This window comes from Cloeon dipterum, chromosome 2 (assembly GCF_949628265.1).
Source record: "Cloeon dipterum chromosome 2, ieCloDipt1.1, whole genome shotgun sequence".
Taxonomy (NCBI): domain Eukaryota; kingdom Metazoa; phylum Arthropoda; class Insecta; order Ephemeroptera; family Baetidae; genus Cloeon; species Cloeon dipterum.
In genome coordinates, this window is record NC_088787.1 from 26,261,219 (window position 1) to 26,284,922 (window position 23,704).

General features: G+C 41.1%; 6 protein-coding genes across 11 annotated transcripts in view; 3 read left to right on the forward strand and 3 right to left on the reverse strand.

The window, feature by feature from the left end:
• Positions 1 to 187: 187 nt before the first annotated feature.
• On the forward strand, positions 188 to 3,582 carry waw (Translation factor waclaw). Of its 2 annotated transcripts, XM_065480027.1 has the most exons (13): positions 188 to 346; positions 406 to 546; positions 704 to 943; positions 1,004 to 1,240; positions 1,297 to 1,457; positions 1,512 to 1,780; positions 1,832 to 1,938; positions 2,000 to 2,260; positions 2,596 to 2,730; positions 2,782 to 2,996; positions 3,048 to 3,176; positions 3,236 to 3,319; positions 3,451 to 3,582. In XM_065480027.1, the coding sequence occupies exons 3-13, from the start codon at positions 724 to 726 to the stop codon at positions 3,574 to 3,576; spliced, it is 1,944 nt and encodes a 647-aa protein (XP_065336099.1). In that variant the 5' UTR covers positions 188 to 346; positions 406 to 546; positions 704 to 723; the 3' UTR covers positions 3,577 to 3,582. The 2 variants fall into 2 exon arrangements, with proteins under 2 accessions (XP_065336099.1, XP_065336100.1); XM_065480028.1 differs by lacking the exon at positions 188 to 346 and having other exon boundaries at positions 392 to 546.
• Positions 3,472 to 9,247, forward strand: Surf1 (surfeit locus protein 1). The gene is made up of 6 exons (XM_065480043.1): positions 3,472 to 3,502; positions 8,006 to 8,134; positions 8,326 to 8,447; positions 8,510 to 8,689; positions 8,753 to 8,926; positions 8,986 to 9,247. Exons 2-6 carry the CDS (start codon positions 8,117 to 8,119, stop codon positions 9,197 to 9,199), a joined length of 708 nt encoding a protein of 235 aa, XP_065336115.1. The 5' UTR covers positions 3,472 to 3,502; positions 8,006 to 8,116; the 3' UTR covers positions 9,200 to 9,247.
• Positions 3,571 to 7,524, reverse strand: Fcp1 (RNA polymerase II subunit A C-terminal domain phosphatase Fcp1). Its single transcript, XM_065480026.1, has 8 exons — positions 7,020 to 7,524; positions 6,803 to 6,953; positions 6,618 to 6,743; positions 6,316 to 6,560; positions 6,073 to 6,254; positions 5,374 to 6,020; positions 4,952 to 5,129; positions 3,571 to 4,067 (listed from the first exon to the last, which is right to left on the reverse strand). The coding sequence occupies exons 1-8, from the start codon at positions 7,235 to 7,237 to the stop codon at positions 3,613 to 3,615; spliced, it is 2,202 nt and encodes a 733-aa protein (XP_065336098.1). The 5' UTR covers positions 7,238 to 7,524; the 3' UTR covers positions 3,571 to 3,612.
• pins (G-protein-signaling modulator pins) lies at positions 9,217 to 14,092 on the reverse strand. The gene is made up of 13 exons (XM_065480030.1): positions 13,822 to 14,092; positions 13,548 to 13,606; positions 13,124 to 13,489; positions 12,926 to 13,068; positions 12,747 to 12,870; positions 12,570 to 12,685; positions 12,165 to 12,331; positions 12,002 to 12,099; positions 11,791 to 11,937; positions 11,629 to 11,694; positions 11,385 to 11,571; positions 11,146 to 11,327; positions 9,217 to 10,084 (listed from the first exon to the last, which is right to left on the reverse strand). Exons 2-13 carry the CDS (start codon positions 13,569 to 13,571, stop codon positions 9,878 to 9,880), a joined length of 1,827 nt encoding a protein of 608 aa, XP_065336102.1. The 5' UTR covers positions 13,572 to 13,606; positions 13,822 to 14,092; the 3' UTR covers positions 9,217 to 9,877.
• Positions 14,093 to 14,163: 71 nt separating this feature from the next.
• LOC135936988 (sentrin-specific protease 6-like) lies at positions 14,164 to 21,580 on the forward strand. 5 transcript variants are annotated; one of them, XM_065480012.1, is made up of 18 exons: positions 14,164 to 14,187; positions 14,851 to 15,026; positions 15,091 to 15,325; positions 15,739 to 16,112; positions 17,218 to 17,322; positions 17,386 to 17,827; positions 17,953 to 18,043; positions 18,104 to 18,304; positions 18,438 to 18,605; positions 18,777 to 19,117; positions 19,237 to 19,304; positions 19,363 to 19,479; positions 19,535 to 19,756; positions 19,816 to 20,041; positions 20,100 to 20,263; positions 20,349 to 20,568; positions 20,624 to 20,863; positions 21,062 to 21,580. In XM_065480012.1, exons 1-18 carry the CDS (start codon positions 14,179 to 14,181, stop codon positions 21,404 to 21,406), a joined length of 3,744 nt encoding a protein of 1,247 aa, XP_065336084.1. In that variant the 5' UTR covers positions 14,164 to 14,178; the 3' UTR covers positions 21,407 to 21,580. The 5 variants fall into 5 exon arrangements, with proteins under 5 accessions (XP_065336084.1, XP_065336085.1, XP_065336086.1 ...); XM_065480013.1 differs by having other exon boundaries at positions 21,065 to 21,580; XM_065480014.1 differs by having other exon boundaries at positions 19,240 to 19,304.
• Positions 21,581 to 21,699: 119 nt separating this feature from the next.
• Positions 21,700 to 23,704, reverse strand: part of Nep3 (Neprilysin 3) — a 36,788-nt gene continuing 34,783 nt past the window's right edge. The window contains exons 10-14 of the mRNA XM_065480025.1: positions 22,871 to 22,891; positions 22,424 to 22,609; positions 22,306 to 22,374; positions 22,017 to 22,251; positions 21,700 to 21,964 (exon numbers count right to left, since the gene is read on the reverse strand). Coding sequence (XP_065336097.1) covers positions 21,776 to 21,964; positions 22,017 to 22,251; positions 22,306 to 22,374; positions 22,424 to 22,609; positions 22,871 to 22,891 — 700 coding nt within the window. The 3' untranslated portion in view covers positions 21,700 to 21,775. The remainder of the gene's footprint in view (positions 21,965 to 22,016; positions 22,252 to 22,305; positions 22,375 to 22,423; positions 22,610 to 22,870; positions 22,892 to 23,704) is intronic.

Here is a 23,704-nt window from a genome sequence, read left to right on the forward strand (position 1 = left end):
TCTCCTCCTAACAAAGAGGTTTGCTATTCCCGTCAGTCTTGTCTACAATCCAAAGGTAAGTAACAAAAAGAGAAGGTGGCAGGAAATCCCATCTGTTGATTTTAGGATCTGAATTTATTTTAGAACTACATTAAAACTAATTGCAAATATTGCAAAAGACATGAAACAAATTTTAATCTTGCTCAAACCACGGAAACGATATTTTGTTTAATAGTTTCGCCGAATAGTTTATTTTTACCCAGTTTTCCTTTCTCTAACTCCTTTTGCACCAGCTGTGTTTATAAACACCGCGAAGTTTAAAGGACAGCCTGCTTGTGAATGATTAATCGGGTTCATCGTAATTCACGTAATTCAGAAATATTTTATAACAAAAGCTCTTATAAAAACATAATTTTAAAATTTCAGACTTTAATTAACCGATTTTGGTGTTGAATGACTAGAAGGAGAAAATAGGCAATTCCCGGATATAAATCATAAATCTACATAGTTTCAATATTGGGCGAGCATGGCCACATATACGTCTATTTTGAAAAATAAGTCAGGAAGGTATAAACGCTGCACCGTTGCTCACTTCAGTTGTATACATAAATTTTTATTTTATCACTTTAAATAATTGTGTGTAAAATTTTAAACACGTGATTGTTCAATTTTTGAATGCTTAAAAGTTCAGCATTCTGCACGTTGCACTTTTTTTTCTTTTTAGGTCTTAAGAAGACCACAAAAATGTATTTAGCTCAGAGAGCGTCAATCTTCAAGCTGTGCAAAATTCTGCAAAAGCACTGCCTGAGAAGGAGGCAAAAATTAATATGCAGGACATTCAGCAAAAGCTTTGACGAAGCCACCTTTTTGCGCACTCCTATCGAAGACATTCGAAATTTCAGCATTGTGGCCCACGTAGATCATGGGAAATCCACTCTAGCTGACAGAATTCTTGAAATGACTGGTAAAGTCTTTTCTCCTATTTTTCATCAAGATAAATTTGAAGTTTCCTGATGTTTTATAGGTGCAATTTTACCAAACTCAGGAGCCCAGGTTCTGGACAAATTGCAAGTTGAGCGTGAGCGAGGTATCACAGTAAAAGCGCAAAGTGCAAGTTTAGAGTACACCAGTGAAAGATTTCCCAAGAAAAAGTTTATGTTGAATCTCATTGACACACCGGGTCACGTAGATTTTTCCTATGAGGTCGCGCGTTCCTTGAGTGCATGCCAGGGAGTTGTTTTATTAGTTGACGCCAATCAGGGTGAGTTTAAAAACCAAATTAAATTTTTTGTGGTATTTGATTAACTCATTTCTCAGGGGTGCAGGCACAAACCGTTGCAAACTACGATCTGGCAATGAAGCAAGGTTTACAAATAATCCCAGTGTTGAACAAAATTGACCTGAAGAACGCCAACCCTGAAATGGTGGCTGAGCAAATGCACGCAGCTTTTAATTTGCCAAAGAGCGAAATTCTCAGGGTGAATTGTTGTAAAATTCATAATATATTGGATGACTTATTGTTAATTTACCAGATTTCAGCAAAAACTGGCCAAGGCGTGCCTGAACTGATGGACGCTATAATCAACAGGGTGCCAAGTCCAAAAGCCAGCCGTGACCATCAATTTAGGGGACTCATTTTCGATAGCTGGTACGACCGGTACAAAGGCGCCATTGTGCTAATATACGTGGCTGATGGCAGTGTCAAAGCCGGTGACCTGATATCCTCGTCGCACACGGGCCTCTCCTATGAAGTCAAGCAAGTTGGAATTCTGCGCCCTGAGGAGCAGCCAGTTTCAGCTTTGTATTTAATAACAGCAAGAAATCACTGATTTGTTCAAATATAACGTTGCAGGAAAGCAGGGATGGTTGGCTACGTTTTGTGCAATATGAAAAGCATCAAAGACGCTTTTATTGGGGACACCCTGATGTTGAAAGGGTCCAATGCCGCTCCTTTGCCAGGCAAATAAATATCTTTGGTCATTGGTGAAATATTTTAAAATTTAATATTGTATTATTTAAGGCTTCCGGCCAATCAAACCAATGGTCTTTGCTGGAGTTTATCCCATGGACCAGTCACAACACCAAAATCTGAAAAGTGCCATTGAAAAGCTCACCCTAAACGATCCTAGTGTGTCCCTGGTAGTGTGTTCAAGTCCAGCTCTAGGCCATGGATGGCGGCTTGGCTTCCTGGGCTTGCTGCATTTGGACGTCTTTTCTCAGCGACTTGAGCAGGAGTATGGCGCCCTTGCTGTTCTTTCCGCTCCCTCAGTCACTTTTAAAGGTAGGTAATTTTGAGCCTAACAGGTGGCTTTGTCGTCATTATTATTTTAAATTTCATTTTTTGTATACTTCAGTTATTTCTTGTGGCAAAGCTAATTTAAATACAATAAAATGCATTTGTTATTTCCTGGAAGCAAGTCAATTAAAGCCGATTAAAGTTCATAAAATTAATCCATGTCCGGGATAAGTGTTTTCAATTTAAAAATTAAAACTACCTGGCGAGGCTGAAAATAATCTTTTCTTTATTGTTCAATTAAAAATTTAGCAGCCTTTTTGTGCAGAATTTAAACTACTAGTGAATTTTAGTAATATATTAATTATTAAATTGTTTTGCAGCTAAAATCAAGGGGGACAAATTTATAAAAAAATATGGCCACGAAGTTGAGTTCAACAACCCCAGCATGTTTCCTTCTTCTGACATTGTAGAGGAATATTATGAACCAGTTGTACTAGGAACAGTCATCACACCAGGTAAAATATTCTTAGAAAAAGCGCCAAAATTTGACTGACATTTGAAATCAGTTGATTACTTGGGGCCTGTGATGTCTCTATGCATGGAAAAGCGGGGCCGGCAGCTAAGCTCACGAAATCTGGACCAGTACCGTGTGGTGCTGCAGTTCATTTTGCCATTGGCTGAAATTGTGATCGATTTTCATGACCGACTCAAGTCGATCTCGTCTGGCTTTGCGTCGTTTGACTACGAAGACAACGGCTTCGAACCTGCTAGCCTGGTTAAAGTGATAACTTCTTGTCTCTAAAAATGAATAGGTTCAAAAAAATCTTTGTAGCTTGACATCATGTTGAATGGCGTGGTGGTGGAAGAACTCAGCAGCGTGGCACACTACAAAAGGGCCCAACAATTTGGCAGGAGCTTGTGCAACAAACTTGTTGAGCTGATTCCTCGTCAGCAATACCTGGTACAGTTTTTGCGAGGGTATAAAACTGAATATGTGATATCACCTAATTTTTCACACAGGTTGCCATTCAGGCTGCAGTGGGGAGCAAGATACTGGCAAGGGAAAATCTGAAGGCGTACAGAAAAGATGTTACAGCAAAATTGGTATTTTTATTTTTTGGTGCCTCTCTTCAACCCTTTATAATAAAATTTCCCCCTTCCTAAATACTCAAAAAGTGATTTTCAAGGAATTTATAACAGCTAAAAATAATATTTTATTTCCATTCTTGTTGCAGTATGGTGGAGATGTGACCAGACGCAAAAAACTTCTGGCCAGGCAGGCTGAAGGTAAGAAGAAACTGCGTTTAGCAGGAAATGTTGAAGTGCCCAGGGACACATTTATAAAAGCACTGAAGTTTTGAGCAAAACATTTGACTTTTTATTGTTAGTTAATCAATCTAATCCAGTAAGAACTCGCGCTCCAGTGCCAGTCCCATTTCGTTTAGTTCATTTCCACTCTCTCCGTCACTGTTTTCACTGTCAGCTGAATCTGAGCTCTCCCTCAATGAATGGAATTTGTCAAAGCTGTTAACTTTGATTGGTGGCTCTTTCGACTCCACATTCTCCTCGTGCTGCCTTTTGACCGCTTTAGGGGCATCTTGGCTCTCATCGTCGTCATCATCAGTCTCAAGGTCAGCTGCGAAACTGCTAGAGTTCTTCATTAGTTCCTCGCTGGCCGTATCCTGGTCGTCTGAGTCTGTGACGCGATCCATCGCCGACTCGTCGTCAGTCTCATTGCAGATATCGTCAACTTCCTTGTCCATCGACTTGAGGTCGTCTGATGAGAGAACAAACAGTGGGTTGCACGACTCTGCGAGGTTGGCGCTCAGTCTCAGGTGGCGTTCAGAAAGAACTAAAAATTATTTTGAATGAGATTTTAGCTTGGTACCAGTCAACAAGGTGAGTTTAAAAATTAAAGATCCTCTAGAGTTAGCCCTTGGACCGATTAATCTCCGATCATTCTAAAAAAATAAAATTGCGAGAGTGAAGATCATAATATTATTCTCTTAGTGTTAAATTGAAGAGAGTTAATATTCCAATAGTTCCCGATAGTGCGGGGGTTGTGGAAAATGCCTGGACCAATTCAGAATTAATTTTATAAAGGCGTTCCAGCAAATCAGAAAAATTCGTTGGTTAAAGGAAATTTTTCACTTGCTTCCACAGCCAGGAGAAATTATTGGTCCAATTCATTCTGTTTTATGGTCTCCTTGCACAATTTTTAAACTTCACTCTCTGACTTTGGGTTATTCTCCCCTTCCCACTACTAGTACAAGAAACTTCCTGACGTTTCCCAAGTAAATTTCAGAATCTCAAGTTCCAGAACATTCAATTCCAATTTACCCCTTCCATAATGACTTAAATATATCATTCTACAATTTATTTTTCAAATTATTTGATGCAAAAATATACTGTAAATTCTGACAGTAAAGATATTCCAAATTTCATCCCGATTAATGTTACACAAAAATAAATATAATTCAAATAAACTCTAAATTGCGACATGTAGTTCATGCACCAGATTTCAGGACTGCTTTGATGATTATTTTTGAGTTGTTCATCGTTTGTCATTAAACCGACACCTGCTCCTACAAACCGTACAATCTAATGAAACAAGAAACAATTCCTCCTCCAACTTTTAAATTTTACTCCAATTTGTTTTTAGGGTTTTATTAAATTTCCTTTTGATAGCATCCAAATCTAATTGTGGACAGGTTAGCACTCTAAAGTGGAACATACCGCCTCTTTTGGACGATTTGGTGAGAGGGAAAACCCTTTCATCGACCCTTTCCCACCGCTCTGAACAGCACATGAGCCACTCGGGTGAAACGATACAGATGCCAGCTCTGCGCGCCTCATTCACCTTTGCAGTGCCGTGCCTGGCGGCCACCAAGTGTGTCGTTTCGCCCGGCACAATCTGGAATGACGATTTTTACCATAGAAACATTTGATGCAGGGCTTAATTGAAATATTAACTTGCAAACACAATATACAAGATAGTTTGTTTTAATGGCTAATGTTGGTTTTTATAGGTCAATGAGCGCAGTTGACAAGACTAATCAAACTTCAGCAGTATTTTAATGATTATTTTGGTCTCCAGGCTGAAATTGCTTATTCTTGTAACATCTGGCATCAATTTAATTTCATGAAAGGAGACTCACCTGCTCGGCAACAGTAGCGCCTAGTTTTCGCGCCAGTTGTGCGTATCGGCTGTTATTTACCGAGACATGGGTCGGCACCACTCCGCTGAAGACAATTTTTTGGCCCGCGAGCACCTTTGTGCGTATCTTTGGGATTACATGTCTCATGACTGGCACTTTGCCTGTCTCATCATACTCCTTGTAGTAAGCAATGTGAATTCGTTCTAAAATTTCCTCTAGGTAGCTCAGGTAGTCGTCAGGATCATTAATTTCTATGAAGTCCTCTTCCTTTCTCTTATTATTTTCTTTTGCTTTGCTTTCTGGTGACTTGTCCCCTTCTTTTTCTACTTCCTTTTTGTTTAAATTTTCATCTGCCTTTTCCTTGAGGCTATCTACCTTTTGCTCCACTTTTTTCTCAGGGGTTTCCTTTCTCTCCACTTTTTCCTCAGGAATCTCTCCCTTTTGCTCCACTTTTTCCTCTGGGGTTTCCTTTCCCTCCACTTCTTCTTCAGGAGTCTCTTCCTTTTGCTCCGCTTTTTCCTCTGGGGTTTCCTTTTTCTCAACTTTTTCCTCAGGGTTTTCTTCCTTTTGCTCCAATTTCCCAGTTTTCTCATTTGTAGCGGGAGCCTTGACTTCATCAGCAGGTTTCTCTGGCTTTTCAATCAACGCTGCAAAGCGTTCGACTTTAACAATTTGTTTTGATAAGAGAAAAACGCTCACATTCAGGTACACATCCAGAGCCATCCTGCTCATGCTTGTCCAATCCTGGAGGCGCATTTATGTCTCCTGTGTGTTGGAAGAAGTGGTACGGCTTGACCGCCACCACATTGGGAGCGAAATTCCAAACATCCTCTCGGTCATCAATAATGCATACCATGTGGTCGCCACAAGGAAACAACGCTCTGCAACCGATCAGTTCAATTTTCAGATGTTGTTCCCCGTAAGTAATTAAGCGGAGCTTACGACAGATTGGCAGTTTTAGAGTGAGGATCAAAACACTCATCCCTAGACAGGATTCTGTGCGAGAAGAGGCGCTCATCCCTGTCCAACATTTTGGCAATTGTGTGCGCGTACAGCCTGGCACCAAACGTGCAGATGTGCAACTCGTACCATTTGAACACCTTTTCGAGGAACTTGGCCGTGCCTGGACGCAACCGGGTGTGGTACCAAGGAGAATTTGCACCATACAGCTGGAAGTGGTGCACATCCTGAAGGGAAAAACTAGCACTGAGTACAAGCTCGAGTCCTGGAGACTCAATTCTTACCTTCAGGTTCACCGGAACATCGTCGTTGGTGGTGTGGATCAGCGTCTGGTCGAGATCGACAAGCAACACTAGTTTTCTGTCTCTCAACAGGCGCTCTTCGTCCACCCGACCCAGCTTCTGGGCTTGCTGTAGGCAATATTATACTCAAAGTAAAGAAAAAAAAATAGAAAAAAATTTGTTCTTGCCTCAATGCTAACTTTGAGTTCAGGAACTGAGTGAACCATTGGCACTGAAGCAGTTTGTTGCTTTTCGTCGCTGAGATCGGCACCACACTCCGCACAGAGATCCCTCATCACGGTTGGGTGCGAACACAACTCGATCTCCAGAACTTCATCCCTGCAGAGAAATAGAGAAAATCAGCGAGCATATAATATTAATTCTAATTTGATAGCGCAGCCAAACCCTGGTTTTATGGAATCCCCTTCTTTGAGCAAGAGTGTAGTGACGGTTCCGACTTTGTTTGCTCTCAGCTTCTCGTGCTTGTCTTCGCCCGCGTTGCAGTAATGCAGCAGTACTTTGCCCATGGAGACCTGGTCGCCGGGCTTGACCTTCCACTGAGCTAATTTGCATGCTTGTTGCGTCCCTTTCGCACCCACGAAAACCACCCTTTCTTTCACCATTTCACCCAACCAACCCGTAAAATTTGTTTGTTTTCGCTACTTTGCGCTCTCACGCTTTTGTTATGATAGCCAGCATCTGTCCAATCCCGATCCATACACCTGGGATTTTTTGTTTAGCACGGGTGGGGAGACCATAACAGAGACCCGATGTAATTGATTTTGTACTTGAAAGTTTCGTTTGATACGTTTGATATTGACCGACTCGATAATTTAACTAGTGTCAAATGATTGATTTTAGCCCGTGATTGCGAAAGATAGTTGAGAGAATCGTTTATTTTATGTACTTCATCGGATTATTTTTAGATCCGTTTAGTACATACGTATTTAATACAATAATGTTCCCTCCCCTCTTTAAGTAGAAATGGGCGAACAGTTCGCCAACAAACATAGAAAGAGGCGCGGCTTCGTTTAGTTAGACCAGAACACCAGAAACAGATATTTGGATACTACACTACACATACATATACCTACATACTGTGGCACACGACAGAGAGACAGGATCCCGGTTCACACCAAAATTATATAACGAAATTGGAGAACTTCAAAGATGTTGCTCGCAGTTTTCTCTCGAAATAGACCCATAAATTCTAAGGTGTGTTCAGTTTTTTTATCAATATGTGATAATTATGAATTATTTTTTCATTTGGAAGCATAATATAATATGATACATAATCTTCTCTGGAACAAATTTTGGATTCGCATTTTGGCTAGAATTGACAGGTCAGCACATGTTCGTAAATACATATTATTTTTCTTATATAATTCCAGGTGTGTCTATGTATCGAGTCGTTCCATGGTGTTCACAGGCGCAATCGCCCCGGTAGATTGTTTTCTACATCATACGCACAAGCTCAGAACAGCAAAGACAAAGTTGGTCCGATGGGTTGGTTTCTGTTGGTAAGAGTATTATTTCAACGCATGATATAATTCTCCACCAATTCAAAAAATTGTAATTGATATTATTAAATAATATATTTATGCGTATGTATATAGTCCTAAAAATTAAAGGTTTCACACCTGAACTAATAAATGCACCCACCTTTTAGATATCTTGAAGTTTAAAATAAATGAAAAGTAAATCATTATAGGCCATGCCAGTTACTGCATTTGCTCTTGGCACATGGCAAGTGAAAAGGCGAGAATGGAAACTGAAACTTATTGAGGAGCTGTCGGAGAGGTCGAGAAGGAACCCCGTGGAGTTACCAGCAGAGTATGCAAGATAAAATTTAATAAATTTGGCTTCAATTTTATTCAACAGTTTACCGATTTCAGCTTTAGTGAAATTGAAAACTTGGAGTATTGTCCTCTGAAAGTGAGAGGAACGTTCGACCACTCAAAAGAAGTGTTCCTCGGGCCTCGCTCCCTTCTGACCTCAGAGGACACCAGTTCAGCGCTGATGCCTGGCAAATCGGGTGTGCTAGTCGTAACTCCATTCAAGTTGGCAGACAGAGAGTATGGACCACAAGCGTTACCTGGAACCCTGGATATAATTTATGATTCATCTCATTTTTACAGTGAGACGATTCTGGTGCAGCGAGGTTGGATTCCGTCAAACAAAAAGAATCCACAGACCAGGATGGAAGGCCAAGTTGAAGGCGAAATTGAACTAACAGGCGTGGTGCGAACAAATGAACAACGGACAGCTTTTATTCCTCGAAGCCAACCTGCCCACAAAATGTATTACTTTAGGTAGTTTTGCAGAAAATTTCAACACAGTCATTTGATAATTGTGAGTTTTCGTTTCCAAGGGATCTGGACACAATGTCAAGAGAGCTTGGAACAGAACCGATCATGATAGACGCCAACGCAAACAGCACCGTGTCTGGTGGACCCATTGGAGGTCAAACCAGGGTCACATTAAGAAACGAGCATTTTTCCTACATTTTGACTTGGTACTCGCTGAGTGCTTTTACTGGGTACATGTGGTATAGAAATGTGATCAAAAAGGTACCTTTATTGTAAAATAAGAACTCAGGCTGTTGCGTTGATTAAAAATTTTCTCCGTATTTATTATCATTTTTTGAGTGTACACTAGACATTTACTTGACAACTTAGCCCTAAAATAAAATTTGGCTGGATGTATATAGGTACACGTTATAAAATAGATCATCTAAATGGGTCCTACTTTGCAATGTAAGATAAATTATAATGATGGCGGCAATTTTTTTGCATTTGTGCGCCGCCACATTGCTATTTCAAGGGAAGCAATTAATGCGAAATCGCGCGTTTGAGATTCATTGGCTTACATCATTTCAAAATGCATAGAGGAATGCTGGTATTATTTAGTAAAGGCCCCAAAATTTCAAGTGAAATCATAGAGTGACTGGAGAGATTGAGAAAGACAGTAACAAGATGTGCTTCAATAAATGCCAAAATGCCAGACGTGTTCTCTGGAGGAATGCAAATCTTACATATTAATGGAGGTGCAGTCATGGACTGCTGATGCTCAAATTTTACACCTACCAGACCTTAACGAATTTCTGGACAAGAAGCACCGATTTGCTTTGACATTCAACAGTTAAAATATGTACGCAGGATCTTTTTTACAATTATACAGATACATTTTTCGCACGTCCATTAGGATGAAGAAATGTAGGCCATATCCGACCCGACGGGAATTGATAGTCTTGCAGCAGATAGTTACTTTTTCTTTGGCACAGAGGCGCGCTGATCGTCCATTCGGCCAGAAGATTGCAGTCGCATGATCAGTGAGAAAAAATCTTCATCTGGCACCGTGGTGGCGGTAGCTCGTTGCTGCTGCTCCTGCTCCTCGTCGCCTGTCAAGCTAACGGCTGACACTGCGCTCTCCTTCGGCAACGTGCTTCGTTGGTCCTCTAACCGGGCCCCCTTAGGACAGAAACATTTTAAATAGTGAAAATCTTCTTAACACAATGGTTAATTCTTTACTTAAAGCAGTATCAAAAGAACAACAGCTAACAACACAAAACAGCCACTTTAAACTGTAAGGACCGACAATATGCAATGATAATTTTTCTTATTTTTATTTACAAATAAGACCCTGGATCAGGGATAGGAATCTCCCAGGGACTTTCCCAAATTTGCAGTGAAGTGATTTTATACGTTTTTTTCAAGTTTCGTGTGGTTTATTGCACTTAATATATATAAAAAAAATCGAAATTGACCAGATTTTACCATTCAAACATACATATATTATATTATGTTTAACGGTATCTGAAAATCTGGGGCTCACAGCGTTTAGTATTTTTAGTAATTTTGTAAATAAAATATATTTTTATTAAATTTCGCCTTTAAAAGTTGACAAGAATTAAAAAGACAAAAATTAATAGCTGATTTTTTTTCGCAAAACCCCGGGAGAAACTACACGCAAAAAACCTGCAAATAACCGGAACTGCAAATAAACGAATTATTCCCATGCCCTGCCCTGGATACAAGATTACACACTGTAAGATTTTAATGGTTGTTTGCATGCAGTTTACTAATTTCTAGAACCCTAAAAATAAATCTTTTTAACACAGAAAACAAGTGTAGATATCTTATCTGAAAATATCGTTTAGATAAGGAAGGAGGAATAATGTATAAATATAGACCAAAAAATGAGACATTTTTTTGCAAATCTAGGAAATTTAAAGAACTTGCAATATTTTTACCGCTGAAACTGAAATACGTATCACCACATTTGGCTTCAGTTAATGACCATAGAGAGAAGCTAAAATCTAGATTTAATAATGATTTTCCATGTTTTAATAATTTTTGGTTGATTTCTTTGGATGTGGTGAGATCATGGTTGTGGTGTTCATTATGACTAAGTTTAATATTTAAAACAATAGAAACTGAAGGGTATTTTGGTTGAGAATATTATTTCTTTGACTTAACAAGAAAATAATATTTTGGCAATGCACATAATCAAAATGCTCAAGAAGGCTTACCTGACACCTCATCAGCATCTCAAAGAAATCCTCAGACACCTCAGAACTGTTGGCTACAGGGAAGGATTGTCCTGGTGGAGGAACCAGGCCTGGAAGGTGGGGCAGTTCAACTCTTTGCTCATCCATCCGCTTGCTCTGCATGCCGGCAATAAGATCGATCAACTCGTCAGCGCCCTTCTCTTCTACAGGGGACCAGGCAAGTCAGTCAAAACTCTCTGTCAGCAAAATACCAAACTCACTGTTGGCAGGTGCGTTAGTTGCTGCCGCTTTGGCAGCAAGGTTCACGTTGCTAGGAGTTTTCGTACGCTTGATATTCTCCTTGTTCTCAGCGCCACCGAGAGTGCAACGCTGATCATCCATTCGTTTTGACTGGAAGCGGGAGAGCTGGTCAAAGAAGTTGTCTTCTTCCTCAACCTTAGAAGTACCCTGAAATTACAATTTAACCGTAGCAGTTCTATCAACAGCATTCAGTGCGACAGCTACCTGGACATCCTCAATTGTTGTCGGCAGGCTAAGACCTCGGTTCAATTGGCGAGCATCGGGAGTCATCTGATAAAAAATTGCCAAAAATCACAATTTGATCAATGCTCCAAATTTGTAAATCAAATTATTATTTGTTGAATCAGGAATTGATAATGTGGGTACCTTGATTAAGTCAAGCTGTTCCATGCTCTGGCGTCTGACGCGCTGAGCGTTCTGCGGGACGTCTTCTTGCACATTAGGCAAGCCAAGCACTTTGCGCAGGTCAGAAACATTCATCTGGGCTGTCGCCTGTCCCATTTCGTCGCCGGTCTGCGAGAGAAGAAAGAGCAATTGAGTGCGCCATGGCGAGACAGACAAAGGAGCGGAAATTGACCTGCTTGGATATTTCCAAGTGCTTGCTGGCATAGTGCAGCGCCTTCTCGTGGTTACCCATGGCTGAATGCGCGTTACCCAAACTCCAATAGGCGCGACCTAGATGCAAAGTGGCACGTCAAAAACTACTAATATACTTAAGGCGGCGACCGCGATCAACAAACCCTCGCCCATTTTGTCCATCAGCTCCTGCGCAATGCACAGGTGACGTTGGTGGTAGTCGACAGCGGTTGGGTAGTCTCTCAGCAAGGTATATGTGTTGCCCAAACTGTAGCAAGCCTGCGCCTCGATTGCTCTGTCGCCCAGGTCATGCGCAAGGGCTAGTGTTTGCCTGCAAAGTTTAGTAAGAATGTCTTTAAAATGGTCAAAGTACGCTCTTTTAACAAAACAAGAAAAAAATCCAATATTATTTGACTTAAATAACTCGTCAATAAACAATTTTTTTAAATAAAACACGCCAAACACGCCGTTTAAATAAAACACATTTTAAATGATTCCTAAGACTTCATGTTTTTTCTTCCAAATCAATACCAACTAGGAAAACCCAGTGAAATGAAATATAATGTTACTTGTAATGTTCAGCAGCAAGAGTGAACTCTCCAAGAAATATATGAGCGTTTCCTAAGTTGCTGTGGGCTCTTCTCTCCGCAGCTTTGTCACCAAATTCTTTAGCAATTTTCAGTCTCTGAAAAATTTGAGGCGCATTCATTAGTGAATCATCAATTTTGATAAAATCCAATACAAACCTCTTCGTGGTAGCTGATGGACTGATGAAAATTGCCCAGAAGGTAGTGAGTGTTTCCAAGATTTCCACAGGCTCTTCCCTGAGCTGCTGTGTCATTTAGTTCCTTCATCAGCTGCAAATTCCCACTGGAAATTTCAATGGTTTGAGACGAGGTTAGTTACGACCAAAAGGAGTAATTACTCATAATATGAAACAGCATCCAACAAGCACTTCTTTACTTCCTCAGGGAACTCGCCAGGATCCTGCTGGCCCAGGCGGCCAATGTGTTTGCCTTTGGCGTGAAATACATTTCCCAGATTGTACAACGCTCTGCCTTCACCAACCTGTTGATGGTCAGACTTGAACATTTCAGCTTCTCATTAAAGAATGAGAAATGACCTTGTCATTAAGCTCCCTGGAGATTTCGAGGTGTCTCTTGCAGCAAATTGTGGCTTCATCAAATTTGCCCATGACCTTCAGGGTGTTGCCCAGGTTGCCACTGGCTTTGGCCTCGCCTAGCTTGTCCCCCATGGTTCGTGCAAGAGTGAGATCGTGTTTGTGGTAGGTCATTGCCTTCACATAGTCTCCTAGATAGAAATACGCATTGCCTAGCTGGCTGTAAATGGCGCTGAGAGTTCGCAGGTCATCGGTGCCGGCCTGAATGGCAGCTTCAAAAAAGGTGACACCTGCCCTGCAATCGCCAGCTTTGCACAACCTTTCTCCCTCCAAAGCCAATTCAAGGCATGTGTTGGAGTCAGCCGAACTCTGCAAAGAAATGTGATATTATATAAACTTGTTTTGAATTTGGCATTGATGAACCTACCTCTGGATCTCTGTTCTGCTCCATATCAATTTTTAGGAATCGGATCTTTTGTTTCGCACCTGGAAAATCCAGAAATTAAGATAATTTATTGAAGTAGAAAACACACATGTATAATTTATACTAAATGTTACAGGTATATGACATGAATGAATTTATTTATTTATCTTGATTTTTTAATTTTGAGATGTGAATAAATATTTCAAAAATATAAAATAATTTAGCGGTACCCTGCGAGAGAACAGAAAACAATCTTCGTTAAATTTAAAATACTCACTTGTCAGCAAATAAGAAGGAACGAAATCTGCTTCTGTCCGGGAATCATCAATAATAGAGCAAAATGCTAGACAATCGAGGCAAACGGATGTTTGTCTTAGTTCCTTACAAGTGTCAAGTTAGAAGAAAATCGACGCAAGAGGCGAGGCACACAATCCACTGACTTGAATGATGTATGTATGTATCGGAACGGTCGGTCGTCGGTCCACCAGTTCACAAAACAGACGGCGAGTAGAGCAGCAGTGGCGCCAAATCCGGGTGGTATTGTTTGGTGGGGTATCGTTCTTGAAATCAACAAAATGGGTAACTTGCAGAAGATGAGAATCTGCGTCATTCAGTTGACCACAATCGGAGTTGAATGAATCAGGTAATAATGCGTTAGTGACATTAAATGTCGAATGGCGTATCCTTTTTCTTTTATCTTAGTCTAAAGTTGGTAGATTATCCAAGTTGTCACGGTTGCAGGTTGGCGCCCTGATTGTTGCTCGCGCTCGCGAATCAGGCTTTGCTGATACAAAACCTCCTTGGCGTCGTCTGCGCTTGCTCTTCAGATTTGCGGACTGGAGCAGGAGCGATTTTTAGTGTGAGCAATAGCTATGCTTAGCAGTGCTGAAGCTGTGCAACTTAAATTTCAAAGTGATTTCTTCGTTGCTTCTTATCCTGATGATAGATTATTCCAAAATATGACCCTGTTTTGGAAGTAAGCCTCTGATGGTACTGTTTTTTACGAAGTGCTATTGTAATCCTGAAGCTAATGACGGTGATCAAAACGCGCCACCCCATTGAAACTACGTTATGTATGCTGGGCATTTGTTTTGCAGCTTCTCTGCTTTGATCAGCATTAATCCTGTCAAAAAATTTTGCCTTGATAAATATCATTCTTAAGGCTATATTTATTGATTGTAGCCTAAAATACCTAGCACTAAAAGCCTTTTGTGGTGCTGAGCACGTTGCTTTAGCTTAGGAAAACTTTACCGATCCGTGCTACCTATGAATTGGACTAGCCTACTTAAATGAGTGATTTTTGCAGACTTCAGTTAGCCAAGTAAAGATAGCGTGGATGATGGAGCCGCAAGGACAGCACCAAGCAAACTGCGTCCCCACCATCTCAATCCCCGACAACAACATTGAGTTCATCGAGACTTGTGACAGCAACGTCTACAGGATAGTGCAGGCTGGAGAGCCGTTAATGGCTCAACAGCAGTTGTAAGAAATAAAGAAATATACACACGTTCCTCAGTTATGATACAACTCATCTGATTTTCAACAGGCAAATGCAAGCTCCCACAGTAAAGCATGCCCAATTTGTCTACAACCAAGGAGGGCAAGCGCAGCAGCTGATTCTTCAAAATGCAAGCCCATTTCAGGTTCAGCATGGTGCCCTTGTGACACCCCAAATGGTCTGGCGGGCATCTCCGCAGGTGCCCAAAGTGCTCTTAAAGCCACATCATCTGGTGAAAGTCGTGCCAAACACCACCAATGGCAACATCATAATGCTTACACAGGTAAAGGAATGAATTGTCATTGGCAATTCAATTTTTGCTATCATGAAAGAAGCAGATTATTTAATATATTTTGCTACTGTTGATATTTATAACCGGCTTAGGCTGGGAAAGCTGTGTAGGTGTTTCTTTAGATTAAATCAATTTGTTTCGGAGTTATCAGTAAATCATGAGGTCAACAACCTCAAAGCCTGTTTTGTCTTTTTGCCTGGGAAGAATAAAATATTCAAATGAAAAATATTTTTGTAAGGGATAATGTCCACATGGTCAGCTTTACAAACCTGATCGTAAAATAAGGTTCATGGTGCCTTGTGATTGAAATATTTACTTGAATACCATCTTATCTTTCATTGATATATTTGTATACACTTCTTCGACTGCAATAGCTTAGATATTTATTTGCATTTTTTACACAGTCACCACAGCACATACCAGTGAGAAACATACCAGAATTTCAAGAGAGATATGGAATGATCATCAGTCCTGACAAGAATTGCCAAGCAAAAGTTTCCCAAACTAATGCTCAAGCGTCTTCAGCAAAGCCGCCTTTGCCTACCGGGCCGCCTCCACTGCAGCCCCCGCCTCCGATAACGCCACCGCAAATCTTGCCAGAGGCAAATCTTGCCTTTATTCAAGCCCAAGGTGCTGCGCCTGCGGGTCATGTGGGAGCCCCACGGCAGATATTAACAACTCTGAAGCCGGTCTTAATCGCCCGCCCTTCCCAGACCAGCATGCTCAAGTTGCACGACGCTAGCTCACCACCCAAAGGGAATGCAACAGCAACGACCAGGTAATTGAGAAACAGAAACAAGGAATTTCAATAACACAATTGGGAAATAGTTAAATATATTATGCCCTACTCCACATGATTGTGTTCATTGAGGATGGGCGACTAAGTGCAAATACTAAAAATTTTCAAACATGGAGTTTTTTTTAAATAGGCGACCGCTCGAGGTTGTGTTCATAGTTTTTAATCTGTTTCTTACACTCATAGAATCAGTTTGGTAAATTGATTTCTTGTTGCACCCTCAAATAACTGTAAAATAGCTATACTGCATGCTTCACGCGCGCAACGAATTTTAAATTCGCAGCAAAGTATGAGAGACGCCCAGATCTCGGGCAAGGCTAGCAGGGGTGAGTCAAAGAAGAGCTTGGATTGAGGGGAGGAGCTTTCTTTCACCTTTGCTGCTGCTTTCCTTTGAGCTGCGCTGTGCCACTCATTGCTGGTGTCGCTGTCTCACCACTTATTAAAACCCAAATGCGTGGCGCGTCAAACATTTTGAAACCAGCTGCTATTCGGCATCTATGTTTCCAAAGTTAAACAATATGGATATTTATATTTTGACACAAAATTCAAAAATTTTGCAGTCGCACTTTTAACTGAAAGACTTATGATTTTTATCAGAAATTATAATTTAAATTAAAATACCACTGGACCTTATTAGCAAACTATGCAGCTTTGTGGTTAACTAAATTGGGGCGGTTGAGGTGCTCACCTTGCCCGGTACTAGGCGACTCTCCTGAATGCAGATGGTCCGTTCTCTGGAAAGCTTGAGCTCTTCCCCCGTTGTCTGGCGCTTGACATTACATACATTTCGAGTGTGCAGGCTTGTGTTCAAGCCTTGTATTCCCATTTCCCCTGGTACACTCGTTTAAACTCCCAAAGCATGTTCAACCTTATGCAATAGCCTCTGTGGCTTCCTCAAGTGGCCCTCTCAGCGTATGAATCGCAGGTTCATTCATATGAGACTTAATCAATCAAAGCACTTCTTTCTTTTCTCACTCTCGCACAGAAGTAAGACTTAAGTATCCATAAACTCCGCCACTCAAACCGGTTCCACAAGCTTTTAATTGTTACTTGATTTGCAATCTCTAGCTTAATTTCTCCATTTCAGCGCATCTACGGCTCGGCACATCATCACCGCTGGGAACAAGAATTTTAACGTTATCTCTTCAACATCATGCAAAGCCATTCCGTGCGCGCCGCAGGAGGAAAATGGGTAAGTTCTGATGTCAATTGCAGATTTGCAGCACTATTTTAATTGAACTTTGTCTAAAATTAGGCAAAGTCCTGTTGTTCAAACTGAGGTGCCACCTGCGGAGCAAGCCTCTAAGGATTCCATTTCAAGAGGCTGTCCTAAATTGCCTGGGCTGCTTACCAAAGGTCCAGTTTTGTCTGTGTCCACCACAGTGACAGATCAAGCCAGTGTAACTCGCGCGCTTAGCCCAGCAACGCAAACTCCACATGTGGAAGCCATGCGGATTATTCCTGGAAAGGTTGCAGTCTGCTTGTTGTGTGGTTTCAGCAGCTTGGACTTGAACAAGTGCCAGCGGTGCAAGCGACCTTTGGGGAAAGCGAAAATCGTGGACGACAACATGCACAGGCCAAAAGACAGCTCCAATCAAAAGTCCAGCCCTAAGATTTTGAAGAGAGCGGGCCCATCTGAGAAAGTCACTTTGTCGCCAGCCACCCCCTCAACGTCAAAGAGCAAGCCAGTTGAACAAGTAGGAGCAGTTTAAGTTCATATTAAATATAGCCAAGGACATTTGAGTCGAATTGTCTAGTTTTGAAAATTTGTGAACATCCTCGCTCATGTAAATGCATACTTATATTTTTTCACAATTTGCAGAAAATCGTGATTGGGAATTCGCCACTGATAATTAAATCCAAAAAGTTGGTAGCCACAACATTAAGGAAGGCCAAAGCTGTCGAAGAGCCAGGTAATGAACCCTCTATAGTCAATGATAAATGTTGAGTTTTAATTAATATTTGCTGCACAGTGTGCCTAACCATATCGGACGATGAGGATGAAGCTGCTGCCACTGTCCCTGCTAAACAAAAGCCAGCCCCGCAGACGAACAAATCACCAGGGGAGAATCGGATTTCATTTACCAGAGATTCAGCCCTGTGCCCCCTGATAAAATGCAAAGAACCCTCTACTGAGCAACTTTCTCAATCGGATGATTCAACTCTCTCATTAGGTGAGTTTCACCTGAATTTAAATTATAATTTAACGCTTGTCGTTTATCTATATAATTACATAAATGTCCATGAAACACTAAATTAGCACAACAGCAGTTTGAAAAGTTTATTAACACTTTTTTGTGTACTCAGGTCTACCAGAGAGCGTAATCGAAAATTACCAAAAGGGTCTTGGATCTGTCAGCGCAAACTTGAAGTGTAGGACAGTTCGCATTGGATCTTATAAAGAAGTGCCGATTGAAGCTGTGCTCCTCTGCCCTGAGGGTCTTAGAATAAGCATGCCACACCCTGAAACCAAAGGTAGGTTTTACATTTTAGTCTCTGTAATAGTTTAATAGAATTTAAGGGTGCATCGATCCTCTCTATGTAAAACAAAAACTCGACTGAATTATTAAGATCGCACACCATGCACTAATAATAAACACGTAGTTTAATGTGAAATGTGTCATCTAAAACGGATGTCTTCTACAGTTCCGGTTGTTGTGGAAGTTCCCCGAGTGAGTGTGTCGGCGGTTCTTGCCCACCTTGGCCGAGCAATGCCGGTGCTGTTTATCTACTTGAACTGCAAAGCGGCCGAAAAGGTTCGCCACCTATTTGGCATGATGGACCCTAGCAAAGAGCCGTACTTTGACCCGCTATCGAGCAACGAGACGCACAAGCGGATAACCCTGCTCCCAGAACGCGTGAGCGATGAAGCCAAGCTTGTGATCAAGCGTATCTTTAGTAGGGAGCATGGCAGAGACGCTATCACCCTTCTCGAGTCAAAAGAGGCGAACGCAATCCTCGTCAAGGCGTCCCCCGCGAATCCTGAGGTATGCTATGTATCAAACTTTTCACTGATGAAAGTTGCACCCTAATTAACTATTTAATTTTAACTCTCAACTTGAAGCCTGATCAATACAAACAATTAAATTTATTGGGATTGTTGCAGCAGGCTTCCCAACTAGCCAAGAACAAAGCGGTGGAATCCAAGCCTGCCGGAAAAGATCTAATACGAGAGTAAGTCAGCAAATAGCTTAAATTTTTGACCACTGTAATAATCATTTTGCCTTTGTAGAATATTTGTGTATCCTAAACCTCCAATAAAAGGTGGTATACCCATAACCACAGAGGACTACATTTGTCTTGGTGAGGAGCAGTTTTTGAATGATGCTATTGTGGATTTTTACTTAAAGTAAGTAAATTTATTGGATCGCTTGGCGTGTGTACTAGTTTTACTTTTTGCGCAGGTATTTGACGCAAACAAAGCTTTCTGAGCGAGACCAAGCCCGAACTCACGTCTTTAGCAGTTTCTTCTATCGGCGCCTGACAACCAAGCAGCTCAACAGGAAGAGTGATCATACTCATGAGAAAATGAACATAGTTGAACAACGCCACTCGCGCGTGAAGAGCTGGACCAAGAATGTTGACATCTTTGAGAAAGATTTCATCTTTATCCCTATCAACGAACAGTGAGTTCACTCTTGGAAAAACCTAATTCAGTTGTTCACAATTGTTGTCCTAATCTCAGCGCTCACTGGTTCCTGGCCGTGATCTGCTTTCCTGGTCTGGAAGGCCCTGCGCGTTTGTGCGACAATCAGCCAGTGTCAGCCGAGTCGCTGAAGAAAGCGACAGTGAAAGTGAACAAAGCAGGCAGCCCTGTGAAGCAGTACACCATTGGTGACACGACAGTCACGATGGCACATAGCCCCTCCACCTTGGCGGCCACACTGTTGAAGAAGAAGAGTTCTGAGACTGTGAGTTCGCGTTGCATTAATTTTGCCTCAATGTTGATTATGTCTGATCCCATGCTAGGTTATATCTGTCGATGACAGTGGCTCTGAGAGAGATGAGGCTGAAGGAGATGAGGAAGAGTTTGCTAACAGTGAGGAGGAGGCTGACATTGAGCCACCCAAGGAGGCTGAAGAGGCGGTCGTCCCTGAGGATACCTATGTATACCCACCAAATGCCATCAAACAGTGAGTATTTCCGTTGGATATATTTGACCTTATTCTATTGCAAATATTTAAGCGACATTTTTTCAAATTATATCACGTCTTGCAGGCCCTGCATTTTAATCTTTGACTCGCTGTCGTCAAACTCGAGAAACCGCGTTGTGGCAACACTTCGCGACTACCTGCGGATAGAGTACAAGTTGAAAAAGGGAAAGGAGCGAAAATTCAACAGGGATGTCTTCCGTGGTGCCTTGCCCAAAGTTCCTCAGCAGAACAATTTCACCGACTGTGGAATATTTATGCTGCAATACGCTGAAAGCTTTTTCGAGGTACATGTTCTGTGGTGATAAAATTAAAATAATGCTTACGCAATCTGTTTTTCAGAATCCAATTCGTGATTTTACCCTTCCCTTAAAGAATGTAAGGAAATGGTTTGATGAAGAAACGGTTCGGGGCAAACGCGAAAGCATCGCTCGACTGATCCAGCAAATGGCAACAGAACAAGGCGTTTCATTTAAGTTGCCTGAGTTGACTTTCACAAAGCAATTGCCGAAGGACGCTGTTGTTGAGGGGGTTATTGTCGCACCTTCTGGACCACAGCAGGAGCAACAGCCAACCTCAGAGGTAAGTGATGTGTCATCTACTGTATTTTATCAGCATCCCCTAAATCCTCAGTAAATGAGATTTATATTTACTTCAGTATCAATATTACATAATTCACTCTTTCCTTAGTGTTTTATAACACTTTAAATCACTTACAGACACCTTTTCTCAAACGAATAATTTGTTGGTTGCATCTCTCCCATTCATCTTTTTTTTCAGCAGACTGAGACGGCTGTGGAGCCCGATTCCGTTCTTCCGGACATGGAAGTTGACGCCACTAACAGTGGCGAAGAAATGGTGACCTTTTCTGTGCTGGTACCTGAGGAACACGTGCTTCCAATGCCGGTGACGCCGTCAATAGACTCAGAGGTCGTGGTCAGTGAAGAACCAAATGATTCAGGTGCTAGCATCGATGAATCAAATATGAATCAGTGCATTGAGGTGTTGAACTCGTACTTTCGTGACGACGACGTGGAAGTTGACAGTACCTTGAACAGCAGTTTTTGCAAAAGAAAAGCTGAGGACGATTTGGAATCGGGCAGCAGTGCAAAGCGGTCTTGCTGATCAAAAACTGTTTTTTAACTTAACCCCTCTGCGGTGTTTATGAAATATTGAATAAATCATTATTCAGTCCTTCGCTATAAATGCCAGCTTTATAATCTCAATCACGCATGTGAGTTTGTGATGAACTTTGGTTGCAGGAAGACTGGATTTGAAATGAAATATTGTTAGGAATAACCTTTACTTGTGTTATTTCTAAGTGGAGAATCCAGGTTACCTCCTGCTTGAATACACGTATTGCAACCAGTTTGTATTTTGACTAACTGACCTCACATGGTGCTGAAATGTAACAAAACTTCTCAGATATCAAAACATCTTTAATATTCAAACAAAATATGACATATCTTTAACATGCTCATGACGCATAGCGATTCAGCTACTTTCGGGTGTTTTCTTTTCAGGAGAATTTTTTCCTGTCGTGACGTTCCTCTTTTTGGGAAGTTCTTCTGTCTTCAATGTATCAATAAGGCCTCGTAAACGCGCACGTTTCTTACTGGCAAGCTTGGATGGAAACCACTTTTTGAAGTCAACTTTGTCTAGACTGGATTTTTTCTCCAGCACCTGGAAGGCAAAAATATTGTTGCATTCATACATTATTTTACATCAAGCAAACCTTCAAGAACTGCTCAAAGTACTCAAGCAAAAAGAGACCGCAGTCTGATCCGTTTCCCTGCTGCGGGGCGCAAGGAACTATAACCTTGTAGTCATCAAGACGATTTGGGAATGTTGCTGAATAGACGCGCATGTATTCATGAGCAAGGTAAATATTCACTGCTCTGCCAACATGGTCAAACTCTTTTTCGTCATCTTCGTCTTCCAGCATCGAATTCAAAACGTAAACTCTGCACCTGTAGTGTTATATGAGAGAGAAGTCTACCTTAGTTAAAAAGTGAGCTAACTACCTTCTACTGGTTTTTGTTGCTTTTGTCTTGAAAGAGGGAAGTATCGCAATTGACAGGAACCAGTGATCGCTGAAATGATACATTAAAAAACAGAAGTACAACATAAACAGAGGACTACTTTTCATTGATGGGAATGACAGCATATTTGAAGTTGAAAATTACATCCTCAGATTTCCAAGGGCGTACGCAGCCAGACTTGCTCTCTACGCTCTTCTTGATGTCTGATGTGAGCCGAGGATAGAAGTAGGTGCTGAAGAGGTACACTTGCTTCCTTATTTCGTCTGCTGCATGGTCTACTAAGTACCTGCAAATAAATTTTGTAATAATGTTAAAGTAGATAATAATGCAGTGCTAAGTTTTAATGATATAAGACAACTATGTTAAATTTTAAACACCAACTGACTTAATATAAAAAAAACAGGCCAGAGTTTAATTAAAAGCTCTATGAGAGAAAATTTATGTGAAAGCATAGTGGTTGTAAACTAGGTTTGCTTGATCAAATTTCTTCAACACCAAATAATATGGTTTTGTTTTTCATAATTCAAGAATATAGGATCGATCTTACTGAAGGTAAAAGTTGATGATGCTATCATTTAGCCAGGCCTGGGGTGAAAGGCTTTCAATATCCATTTGAGAAAATGGAAACTTTTCCCCGCTTTGGCTTAGGTAATAAATTTTATCCTCGTCTAACTCGTCGTCATCAGACAACAGTAATAGTGGGGAATGGGCCTGCTCCTTCAGATTAGCCTCTTGAACCGAAGGAGTGTTCGCAACGCCACTCTTCTTCCTCAACTGTGGAAAACACTAAGTAATAATAGAAATGGATGACGAAGGTTTAATTTGTACAAAATAGGTTGATTTTTTCATGGAGTCCAGCGAGGTCCTGTTTTCAGATGGTTGCATGGTTGGAGTACTTGAGATCGATGTTTTCTTCTCTAAAGGTTGGACAGTCTTAACTCCATTTGTATCATGGGTTATACCAAGTCTATCAGCTATTTGCACAGCTGAAGTTAAGTTTTCATGAGGGAAGTCATAATCAGTGCATGGATTTTCAGGCAAAATATTCGACTCTTCAATGCTTAGCGTTCTTTTCCGTCGTCTTTTATTCTTGCTGTTTGGTTTGTTTTTCAGAATCGGATGCTAAAACTGGGCATTAGTCTTTGGTTTTCATTATTAATTTTGGCTTACTTTGCTAAAGCTCTGCAGGGTGGTGAAGATTTCTTTCAAGGTTTGTGCGAGTTCAGGGAACGCTCGTAATTTGAAGATATTCTCGCTCCCTATCCAATTTGATACTTCTGTTTTAAGTTTGCAGCTTGTTTCCATTTCCTTTTTCAGCAACAAGTTTAGCTTCAACAGGCCATCATCTAATTGTGGTACTTCACCATCTGAGAAGAGAATG